Below are 19,668 nucleotides of genomic sequence, written 5' to 3'. Positions count from 1 at the left end.
TAGAGGGAGACAGGGACAATCAGTCTGACTGCATACACAAATTTTATTTAGAGTATCGGCTTGAAACCCAGCATTTGTATCCAATTATAGTGTCTTACTGTTTCTAATACAGAAGCTGAAAAATAGACATTCTTTAAACCACAGAAAAACTGTCAAATAATTCAGTACAGGAGATTTAATGTAAATGGACCACAGATCATCCACACAGATAGCAGCAATACCCTTCTGCATGTCAGAAACTTAAAAGTCTGGAGAGCAGAAAAGAATTCTCAGATACTCCCATAAAAAGCTTCTCTAACTCAGGCATCTGTAATAGAAGCCACTGTTACTTGTGCAGAGTTGAAAGGGGAGATCAGCCATACAACATACTCCATCCACAAATGCTAGCACAGTAACTTCCTCTTGAACATAACTTCTTTTTTGGATAATGAGTTGGCAAGCACTGCAATACACAAATACGCAACAGTGCAAAGAAAACTCAATTTATGGCTCAGCCACATCAGTAGGTGGCTGAGAAAAACCATGCAACTCAAGTCTGGTACAAAACACCACTGAATCTCTTGCCTCATGAGTACACCTTCTGAGCCACTTAAAGGCATCACTCATATTCTGCCAATTCTCTTTTCCCTCTTCCATATACAGAACACATACAGAACTAGAAGAATTTTTTTTTCCAGTTATCAGAAACCAAAACTGTAATTAAAGTGCCAGAGCAGTGACTCTGACAGCCTTATTCCAAGCTCTGACAATGCAGGAGCAGTTTAACTTGCTTTAACTCCTTCAATAGCAGGTTCTGAAAACTAGATGTTTTGGCAGTCCAGGACCATGAAATTTCACCAGCATGTCACTCTATGTTCCTGTGCTAACACCCTAAACTCATGATGGATCCAAAATTCTCTTCCCCCTTTTCTTTTGGCTGAAGGATCATTTAACCTGAAATCATTTCACTATCTGCAACACAGGGACAACTTGATGCAGTCCACACCTTGCATCTATTTCTAGACTCAAATTTTATGTGTGCACTTCAGCAAGAAGAGACAATCCCTATAACATGTATGGAGGGATACAGAAACCTGGTGAGGGTTTTGGAGGGGAGGCCCCTGTGAGGAGGGGCTGAGGTAATTTGGTTTGTTCAGTCTGGATGAGACTGAGGGGAGACCTCATTGCAGTCTTCAACATCTTCACGAAGGGAAGCAGAGGGGCAGATGATGCCTTGAGAGGTTACCTAGAACAGAGGCTAGACAGTGTTAAAGGAATGAAGTTGGAATTTATTGAAAAGGCCTTCAAAGAATACACCTTGGGTAGTACAAGAGCCTGGCTGAGGCTATACCCAAGATGGACAATGCATCACGTTTTCACACTTTTATAAGTTTTGCTCCATTTATGTATTGGGGTTAATTGTCCAATTACAGCTTCAGGTTATGAAGTCCCATCCTCCCTGCTCTCCTCAATTCCCTGTTGTTTATACTTTTTGGGCCTGAAGCTGTAACAGTGTCCTTGGTTCTCAGGGTGGAAAAGGATTGTTTTGTCTAACTAAACCGTGAAGAGAACTTGCTAACAGTTTATATGATGTTCAGAGTTATATACTAATGCAGTACAGAATCTGGAAGATATGAAAGCTAAAACTTAAGGCATCACAGAGGTATCAATTACTTGTCTCCAGTGACCACTGACAGGACTCGAGGAATGAAACTGTCACGGGAGGGTTAGGTTAGATTTTAGGGAGAGGTTCTTCATCCAGAGGGCGGTTGGGCACTGGAGCAGGCTCCCCAGGGAAGTGGTCACAGTACCAACCCTGTCAGAGCTCAAGAAGCTTTTGGACAACACTCTCAGGCACACGGTGGGATTCTTGGGGTGTCCTGTGCAGGGCCAGGAGTTGGACTCGATGATCCTGAAGGGTCCCTTCTAAGTCAGCATATTCTATGAGTGCATGATTCTATAAGCTATGGGACAAGTGTCAGACAACTGCCATCACAAAAGTCCTGCATAAACACTCACTATGCAGCAGGTACAGGGAATCAGCCTACCTGAATACCACTCTTGAAAGAGGTGTCAAGGCAATACATACTGCTTAGATGTGTGATTATAGATTGCATATGGCTATGGTTTAAGAATCTACTGAGGATCAGCATAAAAATCAGTATCTGACACAATGAATGCTGCACAATACATGCCTGTCCCCACAACTCTCTAGAGGGTTATAACCACTTCCAAACATAGAGTCCCTTCCTTTTCCACTGAAAGGGTTAATTACATGAGCCTCTAGTTTTCCAATCAGCATTTCTGCATCTTTTTTTTAATGAAAGGGACATGGACTTTACTTACTGTGTCTTGCAGTAAGGCAAAGAACATATATACCTCTTAACCCCCAAACCAAACTTGTCACAATGCTGTAAAAGCAGAGTATATTCTACTGCTAATATTTTAAGTAAATAGTTGCATTTACCATCACTCAAAATCCCCCAACCAACCAATCCACAAAACATCAACCAACTCACCACATCATTAGAGTCTGTAAGGATAGCCACTATTCTCACTTTCTTTTTCCTGTTTTCTTCTCCTTCCAATATTGATTCTGTATTTCTCCTCCGAATCATCTTTCCCCTATTTGTTCTTCTCTTGATGCTCCCTACCATGCCCCTTCTTGGTCCTGCTTAAAATGTCCACATTTCTTTTCCTCATCTGCCTCCTCTTGGTTCCATTCTCCCTGCTTTTGGTTGTCTATAGGGTAGCAGAAGTGCTTGTCAAATGCAAAAGCTAGTAAGGGAAATGGGAAAGTGAAGTTAATCTATGAAGAAGATCACATTCATTAACATTGCTTAGATATATGTAACTTGAAATGACATCTTATTTCTACAACCACATGAAACATTTGTTTCACCATTTAGTGCATTTACCAGCCACCACAGAAAGTAACTGCTAAGATTCCATATCTGTCATTTTGTATCCTTCTGTTTCTCCATTTAAAAACTTAACCAGAAACCAAGCAAGGCACACCAGGGCCTTGAATTTTTTCCCATATTGGAGACTATATTAGGTCTAAAAATTAAATATTTACTAGTGGCCTACTAAGTTCAGTGGCAATAAACTTCAATACAACTCATCCAGGTTATACTGTTATACAACAAGTAGGTTAACTGAGCTTTCCATGTTAGACAACTGCTGCATTGCAGAAAAATTTTTGTATTTAGGACCATCTTTCTTTTCTTTTTTTCACAAGAACAAGAGCACTTGGAAAAAAATGAATTAATAGAGGCATATTCTTTTTCATAAAGCAAAAGCAGTGATGGTGGGGTGTTTAACATAGTCCAGTCTTAAAGGCCCATGGTTACTACATTTAAGTTCCAAAATCTTTAATGCAGCAAACAGATGGAATCTAGATTATTGAAAAGACCATCTCTCTCTCCCTCCTGTTTGCTGAAGCATGCAAGCCAGAACTTGCTAGCAAAGATCTGGCATTACTGGGTAGGAAAGCTTTCCTGAGACATTTGCCACTACTAGGTGCAGGGGAAAGTAATCAGTGCATTTCAGTGGTTTGGGCTGGCTGGTATTTAAGTGCTAGGAGCTATGTTAAAAACAACCAATGAAACAATAAAAACACTTGTTTTTTCTTGGAAAACCCAACAGCTATACAGTTTAGATGTCTTTCTACTCTGTTTACCCATTGTACTTAGCAAGATATGTTGCACTGCTATACAATAGCTACCATTCTCATCCAATCTTTCTGAGATTACTATATTAAATACAAAACCGAGTGTCTTAACATACTTAAATGCTTGTAAATTCCCGTGTTTGGAAGCAACAAAGGCACTTTAGATATACATGAAATAACAATGCACGAAGTAAAAGTATGAAACTGCATCATAGCAACTCTTTCAGATATGTACTTTCTAACAGCAGTTAAGTGGGAAAAAAAGTTTCTTCCTCAGTGTGTGCTGGAGCAGCAGTGAGTATTGTTGGCTTGGGTCAGTTGAATTCCAATCATAAACTTTTCTGTTCAGTTCCATGTGGATAGACAATATACAGAGTTTCCTGCAACCACAAAAGCAAAAGCCTTCCATTAGAGAATGAAGCAAGATGTTTAAGAATTCACAGGAGGAAAGATAACTTCAGACTCAGCATGGAGAAAGTTTGCAATTTCAGTCTTTACTGCAGAGGCAGGACCTCTAGAACACAAGGCTGTACACACATTTTGAGACAAACTCTTATGATCCCAATCATTGCTGTGATATTAATCATGCTGACATGATGATCTGTGATTTCATGATAAGGCCTTAGGATTTGTAAAAAGGTACTGAATGTTAGCAATGCAACTGCCTTGAATAACAGTTGTTAGTTCCCTGGTAGATCAGCTGTATAAATAAAACCTTCGTTGATAAGTTATATATCCAAATGCATCTGACTTTTGTGCAGATTCCTTTTGATCTCTTTAAATAGACAAAAGTTTTCTGACAGTTTAAATTCAAGATTACATACTGGCAATCAATAGGCTTTGTGAGCAAAGGGTTAATTAAATTTAGAGACAGTAGAAAATCCTTCCCTCTCTACTGCCTTTGTCCTGAACTTAAGCACTGACTGTTTATATTTGCAAGCATAGCTCTTCTTATTGGTACATGGCAATCCTCAATTTAACAGAAGCCTGTTTATCTTGGAGAAGGAAGATTTCCAATCCTGTCTAAAGCACTGACATACATTACCCAGGACAGGTTCTTCCCTTCTCACTCTGCAATTACCCAATGCCGTAATACACTTTAATTTTACTCTTCAGAAACTTTGCTCCTAGTTTAGGCTACTTTTCTATGCAATTGTGTGAGGATATTTGTCTTTTAGCCTATGACAGTGCAAGAAAATACATTTCAGGACCAGATGGGATGAAATTTAAGGTTTCTCATTCTCCATGACAATGAGCTATCATAGAAAAGCGATTATTTTTTTTCCTCTTATTTTAATTTACCTCTTATAAGGATTATGGAGTAGTTCAGCCAGACAACGCAGATAATACGAGGATGAAGTTGGGGATTCTTCTAGTGTAGACACATCCACTTTGCAATGACTCCAGAAGATGTCTGCTGCATGGGGGATAGTGACTTTAGCACTGATACTGTCATAATTCCCATCGACTTCCAACAGACTTGTGCATTCTTGCTCATTTTCTGGCACAACATAGGTTTGAATAAAAAAAAGCTTTGGTTTTCCGAGGAGTCCAGGACATGAGTCAGCTGTAAAATATTTCTTTATTAGTTCCAAAGGGAATCCAGAAAAAGTGTGGTCTGTACAGAACATGCTCTGAGAGTTTCCACGGCTGACCAATATGCAAACAAAGCTGTCACAATCTCTGTGCTTCTGCCACCTTGCAGCTTCAAGCAATGTTTGATTCATGGAGTTCATATTTAAATATCTGTGACAATGAACATCATAGCCTAAGCCTCTGAAGGTCTCTTCCAATATATCTGAAAGAAGCAAAATGTAATTAAACCAAGGCACACCAAGGCTCAATCTCAACTATATTGAATTACAGCACTTAGAGTGTTTGGTATTGAAACTAAGTAGTTCGTTTTATCCCAGTAATTAAAAAGTCAGGAGTACTTGACATTGAACACAGGACATTACATACTTATAGTGCTGTATGCATGTTGTCTTTCCTGTGAGTTACATGTTTCATGACAGCAGAGACACTGCTATCTGTTTCACATTCCACAGAGACTTACATGCTTTCCTTTGGAGCCAGTATTCCAAGTTCCTAACACTTGAAATATAAGGCAAGAAAAAACACACTTGAAATGATAAAGAGTGATCAGGACAGCACCTTTTATTTGTCAAGATTATTCCGAATGGTTATTATAGATACAGAGAACTGCATAAGAAACACAGAGGTTCTCTTTCATCAGTCAAAAATGAACCTGCTGCAGTCATTTTTGCTTCCTAAAATTTGAAGTGATGAGCTCCAGGTGAAGAATGGATACTAGAGTCCTAACTGGGACAGAATGGCATTTCCACGAAAGAAAAAAGAAAAAAGAAAAAGAAAAAGAAAAAGAAAAAAAAGGAAAAAAAGAAAGAAAAAAGAAAAAAGAAAAAAGAAAGAAAAAAAAAAAGCTGAATAATTATCTCTTTCAATTGAGTTAGAAATTAAAACAGTAGATAGCTAAACCCCAAGACTTAATTCACTGTATTTGTGTTAACCTATGCTACAGGAAAATGTGTTAAGATCTGAATAACTACTTTGGATGTTTCTTAATATGGGATTGAAACCAGATACAGAGTGGTTAAAAGCACAGGTATTAAGTGTTATATATATATACAAGAGAACCACAAGCTACTATTACTTAGAGCTGTAGCATTGTTTCTTTAGCATAAAGCACATACACATTGCCCATGCACAGGTTCTGGTAGGAAAAGAATTATCAAGTGCCATGTTGATGTAAAATGCCTTACACACATAGGAAGCTTACACATAGCTGTCTTTGACTCCAAAAGTTTAACAAGCCCTAATTAGCAGGGGCTATTTCAGATGTAATGGCAGCTGGACCACCACACTGTTCTACCCAAAAAGCCCATAGTGAACACAGGAAACAGAACTCATAACTTTCCTCAGCAAAATAAAGGGTAGATACGAACTCTACACTACAGTGAAGTGATAAAAAAGAACTGCAGTTTCATTCCAGTTCTGCTGGTTTGAGTAAATTTTGTAAAATAATTCAAAAATTCAGACATTTTTAATTTGAGAATAGAAAGATAAAGCTCTATTATTTTATGCAATAAAAAATGCTTTCAAAATTCAGACTATTCAGTATCACTGCAGCCTAGCAGTTCCACACTTGATGAAGCTCTCCATCAGGCAGGGGGTAGCAGTACATGTACAAAATGAGAATTACAGCAGTGAGAATGCTCTTCCTGTAATGTCCTGATCTCTGGACATGCACATACACACACAGATACAAAACCTGGTGTCACCTTAGTCCCCACACACACTAACTGTCACAGTTTAAAAAAACCAACTGAAAAACTTAGAGCTGACACCTTAGTTACCAACTAATCATTAATTATACACAGTAAGCCTTGGACACTTTAAAGCAAGACACACCACAGCATTACATGCTGCAGCCTGAGATCAGAGACTACCCATTTCTTCAACGCTGGCCATCTCCCAACAAACCACTCAGCATCTCCATTCTATATAAAACACTAGCCTTTTCTCCCCTCATTCTTTATGATTTCTGATTTCCAAATGGAAAAGTCAAAAGCAGCTATTTACAGAACAGCAAGGTGCATTTCAGGTTTAATTTTATCAGCATTTGATAAATTCATGCTGTTTACACCGGGCATTATAAAGTGTTGTAATTCTTGATCCTACAGTATCTATTACTGGTTCGCCTTCCTGAGATTAAATCTTGGGACAGCTACAGATTCTAATGGAAGCCACAGATACAATTTCTAATGTTTTCCCTGCCCTTTTCTTTTTCTTCAGTGTACTCAGATTTCAGAATAGTGTGGCACAACTATTCTGCCTTTCTAGAAACTCCTTTAAGCAATGCCATATGCACTGTCCCCTCTGAATCTCACTAGCACCATAATGCATTTCAGAGCAAGTCCTGCCTTCTGTCCTGTTAAATGCTGACAATGCCCTGGTGACTTTAGACATCTGAGATAGAGACTTTCTGTGTGTGAGCTCCACAACCACTGCCCTTCAACTACACTAGCAATTACAAGTTAATTCATCTACTGGACCATTAAGTTTGAGAAAACCAAAAGACATGCCTGGAAAGCCTCTACATCTCCCAGCACTGATGTGGGGACATCTGTATTACAGAACTGACTGCAAATACTCTCTTCATTTTTATTTTTAGCCTCACGTGTTACAGTGATTAGAGACTGAGGGGTGTTTTTGACTGTGTAAAGGTCTAATTCTAGGATTCTACAAGGGCAATCAGGAAATCCCCACATTTCAGCCGTAGCAGTGACTACACTGACAGCTGCGGTGACACTTTCAGTTTCACTGTGGTGACACTTTCAGCTAAAGTGCACACGATAGGACAGAAGGTGCATTATTAATAAAGGACCTCATGGCTATTCAAAATCTCTTGTGTCCAATATGATTGTACTTCAAATCCACAACAGCTTCGATTTTGGTTTATTAACTGGTGGGAAACACTACCATCTCTGCCAATAATCTGCTGTATGACTGCTGTAAGCCTAATTTTTCTGTTGGTTGCTGAACATCCTTTTTGTCCCTCCCAAAGTTTAGTCTATCCTCTTCCAAGTTCTTTCATTCAGAGATTCTGCACCTAAAATCCAAATGTTGTCTCCAATAATTAGGACAGTTGGCTTTAACCTGATGTTGGCCCTTCCAACTCTGCTTTAGAATTTTTGCTAGAATTGGTAGATTAAATGACTGGGACAACACTACCCTAATCTGGCTGGTAAATGTACATTATATTCTTTATACTAAATTGTTCTAATTATCAAGATTAATGAGTTAAAGGAACTAAGACTCCAGAGACTTACCAGTGTCATTGCCAATACAATCTATTATCAGGCACATTCCTAAAGGTTGACTTCCCATTCTGTAGGAATCATCAGACATCTGAGAAAAGTGAAAGGACAATTACAAAGTTAATAAACCACTTTCTCAACTTTTAGACCATATTATTTTCTCAAATTTTATGTCAGATCTATTAAATAACATTCTGTTGTTTTCCATCCAGTAGCTAGCAGAAATATTTCTATTGAGTTGTAGTGTGTCTTATCTACACAACAAAAAAATCAGGAGAAAGGAACTAATGATTCTTTTCCCTCTATTTCTAATACAGGCTTAGTTTTTGTGTCCTTGTGTTATGCAATCTCACTACCATAAAGATTCTTAAACAGAGATTAAAACTGTACAAGCTTCATGCTGGCAACACAATAAATATAGAGAACTTTCGTGCTCTTTTGTGTGCAAGGAAGCACTGCTCATCAGAAAACTTATTTCCTTATTTAGTGGAACAACCTCCTTATTCCTAAATAATCCATAATGACTCTATCACAGGTCTTCTCCCCTCTGAAGAGAATTGATTGAAGCAAATCAATTTGCTACAGGTTGGCTCCTGACCTAGGGGAGAACCAGTGAAAATAGCGGTCGGGCATTCTTACAGTTAATACCCAAAGCGTGTCTCTCTTCTGCCTGGAGAGCAAGGGGGAGGAGGGAATCAAGAACAAAACTTACTGCATGCAAAGAAGCTCTGTGATTTCTAATGCCTGTGGCAAGAGGTCTGAACTCAAACAGATTTTAACTTGGTCCCCACTAATAAATGAACAAGTTCTGTGTGCACATCATATATACATGCATTTTGCACACTGCTGCTTCCAGAGTAGCAGCAAATATATTTAAAATAAATTCTGCAAAAACAATTCACACAACCTGTTTATGGCTGAGGATGTACCCATTGTTTTGTCTGCACACAATTCAAGGAAATCTCAAAATGAAACACAAAGAAAACTAAGGTAGATACTCACAGAGGTTATATTTATTTACATGCATGTACATAAGCACATACCTTATGTGGCACTGACCCCGACTCCTGAATGGACATGTGAACTGGTTCTGCTGCGGTTAAAACATACAGAAGTAATCTCAGTATGTAAGTACCAGTGATATTTTTTGTCACCAGGTCAGTTATAAAGAAGAATGTATCTACTTCATCAAAGTTGTCACCCATCGGGACCTCTTAGTTTCTATGTATGCAACTGAAGTTTAAAAATCCCTAAATTATTCACCCCTAAAATGTTATCTGGATTTCATTCCACATTGCTTGGGACTAGAAGAAACAAGGAATCTCTTTTACACTGAAAGAATTCAGCCAACTTATTTTAAAAATCACTATATTTGAGAGGTATTTGGGATTTCCGGAGAAAACACAATACACATAGAAAGGACCTGGTGTTCAATGCACAACTTCCTGACTGGCCTGGGTGGGGAGTTCACTGCTGAACTGACACAAAAACTTCCTGCTACAGAGTTAATGGGCAGAACTGCACTACACAGGCCTCCAGACTGGCTAGTCAATCTTATCCTGGTTTTACTAATAAAGTATTTATTCTGTTAAGAAGTTCTGACAGTGGAAGTTTACAATTTTTAAGAATGTTTTAAGATGTGGCAGCAAAAGCAAAGCAAATACAAGACCAAACAGAAAGGCCAGGCTCAGTTCTGAGAGGTATCAAATACTATCTGTCCCTGATGTTATTAACAGGATTAGCCATGAACACAGCTATCAAGCGTCTTGTTGATGTAATGAAATTCATCATTTGACTCTTTTAGATTATCAAAACTTAGATAAAATGCTCTTACCCAGAGTAAGACATGATCCATTTTGTAATTTTTCTCTGTTCTCATTCTGAATCTGAAACTAAGAAAAAGGCATAATTTTCCTATTCTCCTTCAGGAACTAATACACATGTTCCAAAATAAAACACAGTAGTACTTATTTCTCAATAAAAGGATATTTTAGATTCATTTCTAGCAGCTAAATAAAATCACAACATAACAGATTAAAAAACCTACCCAGAGCACAGACAAATAAAATAAACACTCAACTGTTCCTTCTCAGAAAAAAAAAATCACAGGCTTGTCATGAACAGCAAAGAAAAGCCTCTGAAGATGTGAACTTTTTTTCCTTACAGCAGCAGGGAGCTGCATGTTTACTGAACATGACAACCAGTCTCATCAAATTTGGCAAGGTTAAAGACTTTAAGAAAGGTCATACTAATACAATATCAGAGCTAACCTGAATGTAAAGAATACTGCATGCAATAGGATTTAATGACTTTTCAGATACTGAAATATCTTTTTAAATTGAGTTTAAAACAAACCACAAAAAAATTCCCAAAAAACTCTTCTTAAAAAAGCTCTAATTTTCAGTTTCAAAAATTAAAAGCTACTTTCCCTGAAAGGTCCAGAGGCACAAAGAAGAAGATGTTTTGCAAAGAACAGTCAAAGCAAAACTTTCCACTCCACAATGTAGTACAAAAATCATTCAAGATAAAGATTTTATATGTTCAACTAATTAGAAAAAATTCACAGAAGTCCTTTAAAGGGAGGGCATCTTTCTCAGTCAGATGATTTAAATCAGACCCTAAACTCAGCAAATAACAGGAAAGACAGAAATAAACCAAGTAATATTTTAGTCACTAGCCATCTCTCCCTCCTCAGGCTCTGAAAAATGCATCTGCTTTTGAAGTCTGTCAATATCTAGAAATAAAGGATTTGTTTCACTTCTTGTATACTTACCCCTGAATGATAAGGAGGACCAATCACATTGAGATTAGGGAGAGAAGCCTGATGAGCATTTACATATACTGGTTGAGAATGAATGGAGGACACTGAGGCTGCAAATGAAACAGAAACACAAATACATCATGATATTTCAACTGTTTTAAAATCCTAAATCTATGAAGAATGCAAATGCTCTTTCTTGTAAGTCAGCACATCTGATTGTTGCTATCAAGAGTAACCAGTACAAAAAGAGCATCCTACCTTCCTTGTACTTCTGGATCTTCCTGATCAAGTCTATCCTGTGAATACTTCGAAAACAGTTTTCTATCAAATCCAGTTGATTAGGAGCCACCAAATTTAGCTTCTCCAGGTCAATTATAAGAGCTAGAAAACTCTAGAATAGCAACATAAACCCAAATACATCAGTAATTTTTTCTCCACCAGAAGTAACAAAGCAATCCAGAAAATACCATGAAGAGGTCATAAAGGCTATATGAACAATTAGAAATGTTTCACCTTCTAAGAAAACTATCTGAGAGACATATGACTCCTTGATATTATCACAGGACTAACAGAAACTCCAAAGTGATATTCTTAAAAATCAATCTTAAATTTCTGAGGAAACAGTTTTGCATTTTGTTTTTGCTACAAAGCCGGCCACTGGGAATGTCACCTCACGTGCCACAAAGCAAGAAGCAAGAAGAGCTTTGGGAAATTTTCAGGACCTCTCTCCTTCTTTGACTGAAGATAAAAAAGGAAAAAATCCTCAAAGGAAGAAGACAGAAATCTTCAGTCTTCTCTGCACAGTGGTCAAGGTGTCTTAATCCTTTCTACTGATTTTCTGTTTCTTCAGAGGACTTAATATAAATATTCAGAATATAAAGATATAAAGACGTAATTACAATCTATCTATTCTTTTTTAAGTGAAGCAGAGCACAAACAAAAAGTGACCTTGTAATTCAAGATACAGTTCAAATGGTTACTGGTTTGAGATCATTCTTACATGAACTTTCAGGTCAGAAATACTCAAGAAAGATTTCTGCAAAATGCCTTCTGCCCAGGATGTTCATTCAACCACCATACACTATAAGCAGCACTGTTCCCTCTTACTTTTCACCAGTTTTCCATACCTCTTTCCTTGAACTGAAAATGAAATAGAAGCCATAACTCCTTGTCTGCTTCTTGATGTTTTTGTACTCCAGCCTCAATTCTCCTTGCAGTGCTGTCTCCTTTCCCTTGCTGTCTAGCTGCTATTTTGTTCACTTTCACATCTTTGCTCTGGCAGAGAATGCCAGCAGGAAAACCTACCTTATCTTTTGCCGTTTTCATACGAGGTGCATAATCTCTGAGTAGGAAACCAAGAGAACCCACTTCGTCTTTTTCCAGATTTTCATTTATATCCACCATCAGTACCCTGAAATAAAGTTGAGATGTTTCTAAAGGATTAGCTCACAGTAAGATTCCTCCCTTTTTCAACTACTCAACTTCTCTCCATGTTCTAGTCTTAATTTACCATTTCTAACTAATAAACAGGTAAAAAACCTACCCTGTTTCAAGGTCCAATTGTAAAATGCCTACTCTTGCTAATCAGCACCTGTGTTTTTCAGACTGACAGTGTGATAGCCACTGCCAGGGAAACAGAAATTTCCTTAATGTTTAATACAGATGAAGTGAGAGAATGAGACAACAGAAGACATCCTCAACTTTTTTACCTATTAGTTACAGGGGTTTTATTTTAGTGAGAATTTAATGCAGGAAAATCTTCCTTATGAGTAGATGGATTTCCTTCTGAAGTCTCTCAAAGAAAATTACTGGAATTTCTTAATTTAAGCCTCTCAAAACTAATGGAGTAAAATGAGTGAGAGGTCCCTTGAGAAAAGCTGTACCACATGGCTATGTGCCCAAAGCAAACCAGAAAAGAAAATATCTCTAACCAATTATATTCCTTTAAAGTGTCATTTTTAGCTGCTAATCTAGAACTCTACTGGTTTTATTCACAAACACACAAGCTCCTTAAATACAGATGCTTCTAATGCCATGACTAGTAAGAAACTACTGAAGTTTAATTCAGAGACTAAACTTGACATACTCTTAACTATAACTCTAGATGCAACATCATTTTCTGCTTTTCTTCTACCTTCAATAAATATTCTCTGAATCTGTGAAGTATTAAAACACTAAATTAAAAAAACCCCCTCACCCATACTGCCCCCCCTGCCCCCCCAAACAAAGGAAAAAATCAAAACACTCATTTTGAACAAGACAGTGTAGCTTTGAAATCTGAAATAGATATATTACCTGTAATCAGGGATAAGTCTGAGACTCCTGGCAAGGTGAGCTTCCACTGTTTCTTTCTCGGTGTTCAGGATCCTCCTCAGCAAGTCAAACCTCTTAACTCTGTACAGCAGCTCAGACAAGCTAACAGGAGTCAGTTTCTCTCTCTCATTCAAAGCCACCAAGATCTCTTTGAGATCAGCAGTGGCCAAATCAGGAGCAAGGTCTCGGCACAGGAAAACCATCATCTCTTCTTCTTCTTTATCCAATTCTTCTTGAATCTGATGAATAAGGACAGCTGGCACTTGGCACCTGGTCATCACTTTGTTGCTGTTCCTTTAAAAATGCCAGCCTTCTGGTTTTTAAGCTGGAAACCAACATGACATGGAGCCTGTGTCTACCACAGCACTTTCCTTGTGTTCATTCTTAACTAGGTGCATTTTTACAAGGGCAGATCTGTGGGACAGAATTAAAAGGCAATAAATCAATGATCTGCTGCACAAGTTCAGTTAACTTTCCCATCTGAAGTATTTAACTTTCAACTAACACTCCAACATACACTACACAGACCTTTATTCAACGGACTCTCCCAGTTGTTAATTACAAAACTAAAAGTATTTGGAAGGTCATACTAATCAGAAAGACATGCAAGTTCTTTTCAGCGTAAATTACCTGAGACATGAGTCTGTATATTCCACAGGAAGTGAAACAATAGTCATCAGCTTGCTGATGAGTGGCAGATTAAGTATTTCCGAAAGCTCTGCCCTTTTCCAAGCAACAATATAACATGTATTTTTTTAAAACACTATCTGTAAATTCAGGAGTGTGTGGATTTTCTTCTTATTAACATCATTTAAAGTGATTCCAATCTGGGGTTGAAATGATTTTCCACACACACCCTCCATGCTTCAAAAAGATTGAAAAGACACTCAAAGAAAATATTCCAAACTTAAATATGCAAATTGGTTAATTCTGAAGGTATAGATAAGCCACAGACCACCTTTTACTTCACAACATTCATGTACCATCATACTGAAAACTGAAATAAAAATTCAAACCTACAAAACCCCCTAGCCTTGTGATTAACAAAATCAGTAGGGTGCTGTGCTTAACTTCCACTGCCACTAACAATGGAAATTCCTTCTAACCTCCTCTGACCTCCATTACATACATGGAGAAATGGCAGATGAGCAAACATAAAGACAAATCTTGGTCCTCCCACAAAGTTTGATCACCGTACTGCAGGATTTTATTTAAACCATACTGAAAGCAAATGACAATTCAGCTTCAAAGCCTAATATGCCAAAAGATTCTAGCACCTGACTAAGATCATTTTACAGCATTTTCATCCTTTTTTTACACATTCTGGAAGTTACAATCAAAAATGTCACATTGTTATGAACAAGTTTCCCGATTTAAAAAAAAAAAAAAAAAAAAAAAAAAAAGGGCTGGGCTGTCCCTGTCCTAGCCCCGTGGCAGGACAGCTCCGTCCCCCCCGGGGCAGAACATGGAGCACGCATTGGCATGTTGGGAGAGCTCTGGGAGTGCGGCCCCCCTCCTCCCAGTCTGTGCCGTAGCCCAGCCTTTTGGAGGAATGGGGGTTTTTCCTGTTTAACCCCCACACCCCAGCCAGTTTGAGTGGGGAGGGAAGCTGCCCTGAAGAGGAGTTGCCTGGCAACACTTTCCTACCTCATTAAAAAGTGAAAAGGAGCGGCTGTGGCCTTGATTGCCTGGTTATTGTTCTTTGTAACTACCTCTGTGGTGACCAGGACAAACGCATATGCATTTGTATATGCAGATAGGGCTGCCCTCATGGATCCTGGGAGGGTTTTTTGGGGAAACTGCACCCCAGGACAGGAAGCTGGATTCGTCAGAGGAGAATTGGATAGTGCCCTGGCCGAGCTGGGGGTGGATGCACCCCCTGGCCTGGTTTGAACATTCGCCATGACCTGTGAGGAGCCTGAATGGAATGGGAATGGGCCAGCTGAGCTGACTGAGACAGACAACGGGAAACTCTCAAAGGTTTTTCCTGAGGGCAAAGAGCTGACTTTGCTCACCAGTGGCAGACTGCTCACTGCCCTGCCTGCTGATGGTTGACCAGAGAGAACTCCTAGCTGTTCCTACAGGAACAAGGACTCAGCATCTACTGCTTGCAGTGGAATGATGAGCTGGGACAGCACCTGCTCCTTCGGATGACTGCAGCAGTGTGGAAAACTCTGACCAGACTCTGCAATCCTGCTGATGACTTTAATAATGAGCTGATCACTTTAATAAAGAGCTGAATATTAATAAAGGCATATGCCCTGTTCTTTTCAACATATTGTGTCTATAATTAAGCAGGTGAGATGAATTCATCTATAACAGAGGAACCTCCCGTGCACTGTAATGTGTTTTGGAAAGTTTTCTATCAGAAGAAAAGCATATTTATTGTTAACTTATTGTCAATCCAGCATAAAACACTTGTGAGAATTCTATAGAATGACGCAGTTTTCATCACATGATGCAGTCAAGAAGGGGGAGGCAGAAAGCACCTTTATATGAAAGTATCTCCCAGATACATTCAGCTGGGACTTTCAAAAGAACTTGAAGTCATAGTTTAACTCTAAAGTGAAACAGGAATTTAACAACTTTTGGTCATTTTTGGAAATACCAGAAAAACTTTTTAACTACTCCTGTTGATTTTTATCTAATCTTTTAAAACTAGTTAAGAAAATAGAGAGGGGGATGGGGCAGTAAGGGAGGCATTTCCTACTGAGTTGGAATTTCAGACATGCAAAATATTTATATGTTAAATTAAAAATAACCTGCCTTTAAAAAATACCGATCATCTTCTTTTGTGAATTTCCTTTATATACGGTACATCACATGCTCATCACAAAAAAATGCCAATTATACTCTCAGTGTTGAAATTATCCTACCTGCATGCCAAGCTGTTCACAAGAGCACTGGAAAACTGGCATTTGGCCATTGCCAAATCACTGATCCAAATCCAGCACACATTGGTTTCCGTCCAGGATTTTCCAGTGATTACATCAACTTAGTCTCTGTTGGACAAATATCAAGATCACAAACTACTGTGGGGGGGCCTACTTCCTAATTTTATGGGGGTGGGAAAACCAAAGAAAATGACCAGGGGCCATTCTTCTGCACCATTACAGTGAACCAGGAATGATGCTCTAACTAGAAAGAAAACCAGCTGTGCACATACATTCATTGGGTACTTGTTGGGGGTTAGATTTGCTTCTTTTTTTTTTTTTTTCACTTATAAAATTTTTTCCCATAAGTTTCCAAGAAGCCTTAATGACTACTTAATCAGAACAAAAGGGAGTACTTGAAGGACATGGCAACACAAGGCTACACCTATTGTTTTTAAGTCTCTGGGAGTGTCCCTCAGAGGGGAGAGATGATGAGCTTTGGGAAAGGCAAAAAGACAGAGCTGGGGAAGGGGCCTCACTCTTGCTCTCAGCGCCGAGGAGGACGGTCAAGCTGCCCCTCGCTGCAAGAAGAGTTCACGGCCCTCACTCTGCCTCTGTCTCATCCTGGGAAATCTATCGTCATCTGCTCCTGTACCCGGGAATCCTGAGCTCGCTTTCTCCAGCCCTCCCCCCACCACCACTGCTTCTTTGGAGCTTTGAGGTTCCCCTGCTGCTCTGTAGCCCTGCCCTGCCCTGCTCTGCCGGGACACCCCTGCTGCTCCAGCTGCCAGCGCAGAGCTCCTCATCTCATCCACCAGCCCGGGACTTTCCTCCCTCCCAGCTCAGCCTCTCGGAGTCCTGCAGGGGCACCGAGATCAAACTGCCCCGAGCTTTTTTTTTTGTGAAAAAAAAAAAGCCCTCAAGGTTCTTGCTTCTGTTTATTATTAATGCTGTAGTTGTTGTTTGTTTGTTGTTTTGTCATATATACTAGTAAAGAACTGTTATTCCTATCCCCATACCTCTGTCTGAAAGCTCCTTTAATTTTTTAAATTAGAATAATTTGGAGGGAGGGGATTCGAATTCTCCATCTCTAGGGAGGTCCTGCCCCCTTCCTAGCAGATACCTGTCTTTCAAACCAAGACAGTACTGCATGGGGAATGAGTAAGAGGGGAAGTGATTTTTTGGTATAAACTAAAACAGTTTGTAACTTTGCATCCCAAAGCCATGTGCCCGTACTTTGATAGCAGGAATGTGACAGAGCCAGGGCAAGCCTGGATACATTTGATACATTCAGTGTGTGTACGAGTTAGCCAGATCCACTCCACTGTAAGAGATAAAGGGCATCATGCTCCACTCTTCCATCTGATGACCACTTTTATAACATCACAGATACAGTTATCATAGCTGCAAAAGTTAAAGAAAAAAACTAATCACAGCATAAACCCAGCAGCCTAGCTTTTGATTAGCTGGGCTCTGCAACAAGATGACTTATTGAATGTAAATTCTCTAGAAAGAGGAGAGAAGAATCAGCTTATCTTCTAAGACGAAATAAAAAAAGTTGATAGTCATCAGAGATAAAATCGACTCAATAATTCTGGTGTTCATCCGCATGTCTAATTAGGCTTAAGTTTTTTTAACATCCATGCAAAAGAGCAGGAAATACCGTATTAAAATTTCACGCAAAGATGCACAAGGCTCCAGTTGACTCCTTGCTGGCATTTTTTTATCTTGAACCTTTCACAGTCATCTTTGCAGCAACAAAACCAGGATATGACACCAGTGGGTGTCTTCTGATCTGGAAAATTATCTTTCCTTCCCAGGAGCAACTCATGTGGAAAAAAACCCCGAGCTGGAAGGAGAGAACAGAAGATGGCCCGACTGCGGGCGGCACCGCCTGTGCTTTGTGCTTCCTTCACTCTACATTGTTTGAAGACGTGGCGGTGGTGGAACCACTGCCCTGGAGCCGAGGCCATCTGGCGTTTTTCAAAGTCGCAGAGCATGCTCCACAGCTTTCACATTTCTCTATTTCCTCATTGCCCTTCGCCCTCTAGCAGGACTTGAGCAACGTTCTCAGGAAAAGCAGGGAATTTCCGTGGGAACCATGGCACTCCTTGCTATGCTGGAATAGTTTTCTCCCGATGCAGACTGCTGTGACCACGCTAATTTAACATCCCAGTCCTCCTAACTAAAACAAGCAAGCAAGCAAACAAACAAACCCCACCCAAAACAAACAAATAAACCCCCGCAAAGCCAACGCCAAACAAAAAAAAAATCCCCAACTACTAAACGTGGTTTATGTAGATTTCCAGTCATCTTTCTAAATACGTCATTTTAAATCACATTCGCTTTCGGTTCTGGCCGCAGCCATGGCCGAGCTCAGGCCCGGCTCTGCGGGACGCCTCGGCCCCGGAGCAGGGACGGGGACACGGCCCCGGAGCGCGGGGCGCCGGGCCGCCTGTGCTGAAGGCGCAGGGGGGAAGGGAAGCGTGAGGGAAAGGACGGGGAAGGTAAAACGCACCCAGACACGTCGGGGAGGTCTCTACGGCAGCCAGGTCCGGCATTTGGAGGAGGGCGGAGGCGGGGCGGTACCGGCCGCGGTCCGCCCAGCCCCGGGCCGGGGGGACAAGGCAGGATGAGGGTTTGTTTTGTTTCCGGCTGTACCGCTGGAGAGGAACTCGGGAGGAACAAACACGGCCAGCTCCCACCGGATGGAGGCGGGACAGGCCCGCGGTGCCTCCCGGTGCGTTCCCCGGGCACGGACCCCGCGGCGGGGGCAGCGCTGCGGGGATGGCGGCAGCGCCGTGAGGGAAGGCCCTGACGGCGGCAGGGTCCGAGTTCAGCGTGTGCACAGGCGCTCGTAGGCTGTGCCTTTGTCCTGCTGCTGGTGTGCGGACACACAGTACGGCTCTGGGTTGGCCCTGCGAGCTGTGGAGTAGCAGCAGCGTTTTCGTGAGCGGTTTCAGACCTGCGGCCACTGTGGGCACGTGTTTTGGCGGGAGTTTAGCCGCCAGCCCTTGTATGGCTCATGTCTCACTCCGAATTTGTTCGTTCACTGCGAGGATAATGTGCAGCTGTGTGAAAGTTGTTGCTTCCCGTTGTAAGTTCTTAAGTAAATATTGGGCAACACCTTGTTCCTGAAAACTGGGTGTTGCTATTCCCTTAATATTAACTAGCAACTTTCATGAACATATTTACTGCGGGATGCTAGCACTGCAGCTGGAGCTGCTCTCC

General features: G+C 40.3%; 2 protein-coding genes across 5 annotated transcripts in view; both read right to left on the bottom strand.

Annotated features, from left to right (window-relative positions):
• CASP10 (caspase 10) overlaps positions 1-2,639 on the bottom strand; it is a 12,754-nt gene extending 10,115 nt beyond the window's left edge. Inside the window, exon 1 of one of the 2 annotated variants that reach the window (XM_063400266.1) lies at positions 2,499-2,639. The gene's annotated coding sequence lies outside the window, so the exon portion shown is untranslated. The remainder of the gene's footprint in view (positions 1-2,498) is intronic. The other variant, XM_063400267.1, reaches the window with a different exon arrangement.
• CFLAR (CASP8 and FADD like apoptosis regulator) lies at positions 27-19,668 on the bottom strand. Of its 3 annotated transcripts, none has more exons than XM_063400264.1 (11): positions 18,956-19,668; positions 16,441-16,566; positions 13,547-13,978; positions 12,557-12,662; positions 11,510-11,642; positions 11,264-11,361; positions 10,325-10,382; positions 9,534-9,583; positions 8,503-8,581; positions 4,955-5,450; positions 27-4,032 (listed from the first exon to the last, which is right to left on the bottom strand). In XM_063400264.1, exons 3-11 carry the CDS (start codon positions 13,840-13,842, stop codon positions 3,891-3,893), a joined length of 1,458 nt encoding a protein of 485 aa, XP_063256334.1. In that variant the 5' UTR covers positions 13,843-13,978; positions 16,441-16,566; positions 18,956-19,668; the 3' UTR covers positions 27-3,890. The 3 variants fall into 3 exon arrangements, with proteins under 3 accessions (XP_063256334.1, XP_063256335.1, XP_063256333.1); XM_063400265.1 differs by lacking the exon at positions 16,441-16,566 and having other exon boundaries at positions 27-2,757; positions 3,888-4,032; XM_063400263.1 differs by lacking the exon at positions 16,441-16,566.

Source organism: Prinia subflava, chromosome 6, assembly GCF_021018805.1.
Source record: "Prinia subflava isolate CZ2003 ecotype Zambia chromosome 6, Cam_Psub_1.2, whole genome shotgun sequence".
NCBI classification, from domain to species: domain Eukaryota; kingdom Metazoa; phylum Chordata; class Aves; order Passeriformes; family Cisticolidae; genus Prinia; species Prinia subflava.
Note: the sequence above shows the minus strand (reverse complement) of the source record. Positions and strands in the feature narration are given on the sequence as shown.